This window comes from Dictyostelium purpureum (genome assembly GCF_000190715.1).
Source record: "Dictyostelium purpureum unplaced genomic scaffold DICPUscaffold_250, whole genome shotgun sequence".
NCBI lineage: Eukaryota > Evosea > Eumycetozoa > Dictyosteliales > Dictyosteliaceae > Dictyostelium > Dictyostelium purpureum.
Genome location: NW_003519586.1, coordinates 1 through 5697, shown reverse-complemented (window position 1 = coordinate 5697; position 5697 = coordinate 1). Strand labels below are relative to the sequence as shown.

Below are 5697 nucleotides of genomic sequence, written 5' to 3'. Positions count from 1 at the left end.
GAAAAAGAAAGGAAAAGACAAAAAGAAATGGAAAAAGAAAATAGAAAAAAGAGAAAAGAAAGGGATAAAGAAGGAGATGGAAGAGATAAAAAAAAGAAAATTAAATTTTCGCAAAATGAAGATCAATGATGGATGAAGAGAGTAATTATTCATACATTGGGGGTTCCATATATTCCATTAAATCGAGGTTCAGTATTTTCTTTATAATTGGTTGTTTTTTCAAATCTTTCATCATGCATTGTGGGTTTATTAAGTTATTCAAACGCTGTGGTTTTTAGTTCGTCAAACATTGTGGGTTTTTACTTCATCAAACATTGTGGGTTTTTTTAATTAATTAAACACTGTGGGTTTTCAAGTCATTCAAACATTGTGGGTTTTCAAGTCATTCATTAAACATTAGGGTTGTTTTTCAAATCGTTCATCATTCATTGGGTTTAGTTTATTCTTTTTAATTGGGTTTTTTACGTCATTTATCAAGCATTGGGTTTTTTCAAGTCACCCATTATTTATTGGGTTTACTTAATTCTTATTAATTGTGGTTTTCAGGTCATTCATCATTCATTGGGGTACTTGTACTTTAAAGGTATTTATAAAGTTAATATTTTTATAAATGTTATTATTATTTTTGAATATAAAAGAAACTAATATTTAATTTTAAAACTTAAAAAGATTTGAATACTTTCTATTTCAACACATAATAATATAAATATAAATAATAATATAACAAAAATGATAATAATGAAAATAAAAATGATAATAATATCAATAATAATCACTTTCAAATAACGATTATAAATAATAAAACAAAAAACAAAAATAATGGATAAGATTAAATTATAAATAATAATGCAAAATTCGATCCAGACAAGGAAAAAGATAATAGAGTAAATAATATTAATATGGAATAATAATCATCAAAACAATCATGTCATATAAAAATAAGAAAAGTAATGCATCCAACTCTATTCATTCATCAATTCTTTATGCCTTCCAAATCTAAATCCAAGTTAATCAATTTGAAAAAAATCGAAATTTCAATTCTAAAATCTATTTATCCAGAATTAATTGCATTCTTTCCTATAAAGTTTATTTTCAACAATGGGTTTATTCTATCATCATTTATCAATTAAATACCATCAACAAAAACAATTAACACTTTCATCCGTTTCATTAAGTACAAATTAATGTCATTTGGTCACAGATCCGGGTCAACCTTTATCATCAATTTTATCATTTATTATTATATAGAATTAAAAATTCTCCATCCCTAGTTAATTTTCTATTCATTATCAAAATAAAGATCTTTAGTTTAAAAGCTTATTTAAATTTTTTAATAAAATAAATTTATATTGTTTTTTATTATTTAAAAACCATATGGTAAATTTTTTCCATCTTGTTTGAAATCTTTTCTAAAAGTAATTATTATTATTATAAAAGTGGATGTATATAAAAAATAATGATATTTTAATAAAAAAAAAAAAATTCAAAATTAATTTTTTTATTTTTTTTTTATTTTTTTTATTTTCTAAAAATAACACAATTGTTTTATATAATGTTATACTAATTAAAAATAAAATACAATCACTAAACTACTACACATAGACGTATCACCATTAAATATAGCATACCAACAGTGAAGCAGTTTTAAAAGATAAAGAATGTCAAATATTTAGCTTTTCAATGTACATATATATATTCCCAAACATTAGCAAAGACACACCATCAAACCAATTGATTTATGAACAGTCTTCAAGAAAGATTAAATATTGTAAAGTATGCAATTACGATATCAAATATTTTAGTATTGAGGATTTTAAAACCCGATAAAAGAATGTTTGTGCAACTAAAAAACACTTTTAAGATCAGCAAATTCTAAAGTATCAAATATTTAGAATCGATTGGTGTCAAATTAAATATAATATATTATCATCAGAATCAAATCAAAACAACAAAAGTTCAATAAAAGTCAATTTCACACAAAATACAATCGCATGGAGTGGTAACATATATCCATATTATACCACAGAAAAAGAATGTTCATCTAAATACCATGAACATGGAATATGCGATAAAACAACAGGTACATGCAAATGTAATTCAGAATACACAGGTTTCGATTGTTCATCACCAATTAATAACAATAATAATAATAATCAAGCAGAAACAGAAACAGAAACCAATAACAATGGAACAGTTATAATTAAAAATCATTTTATAGGATATTCAATATCGATTCAATTATAGAATTAGACATTAACAATCAACAAATAGCAATATTCAATTTATCAAACAACTAGATATTTGCATATAAACAAGAACCAGTCACCACATTCAATCAAATAAGAATTAATGAAGACAATACCAATGCAATAATAAAATTAATAATAGAAAAAGTAAACGATAAAGATAAAGGTTTCACATTTGCAGGTAATCAATTCACAGTTACAAAAGGAGGATTCAAATTATCATTATCAATTTCGAACTCAAACTGGTTATTCAAAAGCAATATCAATACATTCCAAGTACAAATGACATCAGAGATACAGATTGACACATCAAACAACAACAATAAATGTAATAGAGATGATAATGAGGCAACTATCGAATCTTCATCAAATAATAACTATTTATTGAATAATATAAACTATTTAAAAGTTATTAAAAACAAAGAATACTTTATGCAGGATTCCAACAATATCGAGAAATCAATAATCCATCATCTTATAATATGGCAATCGAAATACTCAAATCAAATAATTTTAAAATTACACCCTTTTATAACCCATCTCAAAACCTCTAGTAATACTCAACAACAGCATAGTTCAGAGGAGAGAATTCAAAATAAAAAAAGATTTGATGTTTGGTCATTTATGTTCCTTAGCTCATTATTAAAGTTATTACCTCCACATTTAATTTTAAGTTCATTAGACTTATTCATTCAAAACAGTAGCAATCAACAACTAACTTTACAGATGATCGTAAGAGATTGGTAATTAATTTAGTTTCATTTAAAGGTGGAGCCAATGCATTATCAACAAAAGCCGGTGCCGATTGATTCCAAAAAGAAAAGAAATATTAAGAGGGCGGTTTGGACCTCGATGATATTGCCGAAAGAGAATTATTAGCTACTAAAACCATTGAAGATGTCTCCAATTCTTAATTGGCTGCAAAGTCAAAGAGATAAAGAAAGAAGATGCTCCTGATGTCACGGAAACTATTCTTGAAGCCGCTTTGGCAACTACTAGTGCTACATCAACTTTGGTTGGTGCTGCAACATTGTCTCAAAGAGAACGTGTCGAAAAAGGTAGAACTAGTGATGGTGGTCCAATGTATAATTAATTTCTACTGCTAAAGCTTTTGCTGCCGCAACCAAAGCATTGGTAGATAAAAAATAATATAAAGTAAATATGTAAAATCTGATTTAAAACATAAAAGTTTAACTCAATTTAATACAAAGTTATTTAAAATCATAAATAAAATTTTAGACCTTATTTTTAAATAAAGTATTTCTTTTTTTTAATCTAAAATTATTAATTTGCTTAAAAACAAATAAAATTTTTTATTTCTTTAATTTTATTTATTTATTTCCACCTTTTTTTTTAAATTTTAATATCTTTTGTGGAACTGATGCCTATTGATATAGCACGAATTTGACTATTCCATTCAACGAGAAGAGGACATGAATCAATAGTATAAATCTTGATTTGAATTATCTTTCCAAAATCTGAGATTTTCACCTTTCTTAAGATTTCGAAATAATTTAATATGACGCTATAGTTTTCTTGATCTGCTTTCTTTATTTTCCAAAGGGGTAATGGTGGAATCTGGGCATGGGTTGATACCTAATAAACTTGCTCTTTCTGAATACAAAATTGAAAATTCTGTCATAATAATAATATTTTGGTTTCTCTTCTAGTGGTGCCATATCATTAACAAAAAAGAGTCTTCCCATCCTAGTCATTAACACTTATATTTGTTTCTCCATTTTGAAAAAAAAATATTTTATTATTCCTATTATTATTACTATTATTGTATGTTGTTATTTATATTATAGCACATTCAATAAATGATAAATTTAATAATAAAAAAAAATAGGGTATGCGATTTAGTTTATTTTTTGAAAAAAAGGGGTTTCTAAGTTCGGGGTCAATTAGTTCCATTTTTAAAGTCAATTTCTAAGTTTTAGTTTTTTTTTTTATTTTTCTAAGTTTTAAAAACAAAAAAAAAAGTTTTTAATTTAAAAGGTGTTTAAAAATCAATAAAAAAACAGTTAAATCATAATCAATTAATATATATAGTAATGTGTGGTTGTTTCCCCCTTTTTTTTTTTTTTTTAAATTTTTTTTTAAATTTTTTTTTAAATTTTTTTTTTTTTTTATTAATATACATAAATATGTTAAGAGGATTTTTAAATATATTTTATTACAATAAAGCAGTTATATAATTAAGCGCAATATTTAAAATTAAAAATAAATAAATTTAATATAATTTTTTTTTCTATAAATACTTCAAAATTTTTATTTATATATCAATATCAAAATTTATTAATATATATAAAAATATAAAAAATTATTATATTTTAAAAAAATAAAAAATAAATTAATAAATAATTAATATATATATAAATTAATAAATTTAAAATTATAAAAAATAAATATATTTTAATATTAATAACTAAATATCAATGGAAGGAACAAATAAAAGACCTATTACCAGAAGAAATTCAATTTAAGATCTAGACAAAAAGCTATCAACATCCCTATTGCATTAGATATCATTTTATAAATGGTAAAGTATACATATTATTATTTAATTTATTGATTAAAAAATTATATACTAATATCTTATTTTTAATAGATGGTAAATGTTTAGCAGTAAAAAAAATAGAGAAAAAAACAATCTTTCAAATGATACAATAAATACTCTAGATTATCACTTCTCCAAAGAGAGGGTATAGAGAAACTATGATGAACCTTTAATTCAAATGCTTATTGAAGAAAAAAAGAAACAAATACATATATTTCAAAGTATAAATAAATCCAAAAATACTTACAACTCCTATTAAATAGTAACAAAAGTAACTTTAAAAAAGAAATAATAAAAGAAATGAAGAATGGCATGATTGCATTCCGAATGAAGAATAAAGTTTGTTTCAATTGTGGTCAAGATCACAACATTAATCAATGTGCTAACGAAACCTCCGTTGCTTTAGTCCCATGCACTAAAAGTAATTTCAAAAAACCCAAAACAGCTTGACTATGTGTAGAAGAAAGTTTAGATCATAGAAATGATACAATAAAATATTAGAAAGAAAATAATATTGAATATCCAACATAATATTCAATTGTAAGAAATGTACTTTCAGTTGCTTCTTCTTCCGTTGAAATTGAAAGAACATTTTCGGGTGCTAAGTTGTTGGTTACAGACAACAGATCAAATTTGGGTTGGGAAAGAATAGAACAATGTGTGTTAATAAGGGAATGGGCAAACATTTCAAGAGTAGATATTGTCGAAAACTCTGTCATTTATAATTATTCAAATATTTCAAAAATGGTATGATTAAATAAAATTGTACAAGAATTTTAAATTTTTTTCATACAAAAAATAATGTAATTCTAAGTTTTTTTTTTATTTTTAAGTTTCTAAGTTTTTAAAATGAAAAAATTAGTCAAGTGGGTGGGTGTGGGAGTGGGGGAA

The 5697-nt window shown here is 23.9% G+C and overlaps 3 protein-coding genes across 3 annotated transcripts; all 3 read left to right on the top strand.

Moving 5' to 3' along the window:
- Positions 1 to 1738: 1738 nt before the first annotated feature.
- Positions 1739 to 2244, top strand: DICPUDRAFT_81652 (uncharacterized protein; the record flags this gene model as incomplete). Its single annotated transcript, XM_003290915.1, has 2 exons — positions 1739 to 1833; positions 1893 to 2244. The coding sequence occupies 2 exons, from the start codon at positions 1739 to 1741 to the stop codon at positions 2242 to 2244; spliced, it is 447 nt and encodes a 148-aa protein (XP_003290963.1).
- A 284-nt stretch (positions 2245 to 2528) lies between these two features.
- Positions 2529 to 3339, top strand: DICPUDRAFT_81651 (uncharacterized protein; the record flags this gene model as incomplete). The annotated part of the gene is made up of 2 exons (XM_003290914.1): positions 2529 to 2978; positions 3187 to 3339. The coding sequence occupies 2 exons, from the start codon at positions 2529 to 2531 to the stop codon at positions 3337 to 3339; spliced, it is 603 nt and encodes a 200-aa protein (XP_003290962.1).
- A 1767-nt stretch (positions 3340 to 5106) lies between these two features.
- Positions 5107 to 5559, top strand: DICPUDRAFT_81650 (uncharacterized protein; the record flags this gene model as incomplete). Its single annotated transcript, XM_003290913.1, has 2 exons — positions 5107 to 5227; positions 5366 to 5559. The coding sequence occupies 2 exons, from the start codon at positions 5107 to 5109 to the stop codon at positions 5557 to 5559; spliced, it is 315 nt and encodes a 104-aa protein (XP_003290961.1).
- Between the last annotated feature and the right edge of the window lie 138 nt (positions 5560 to 5697).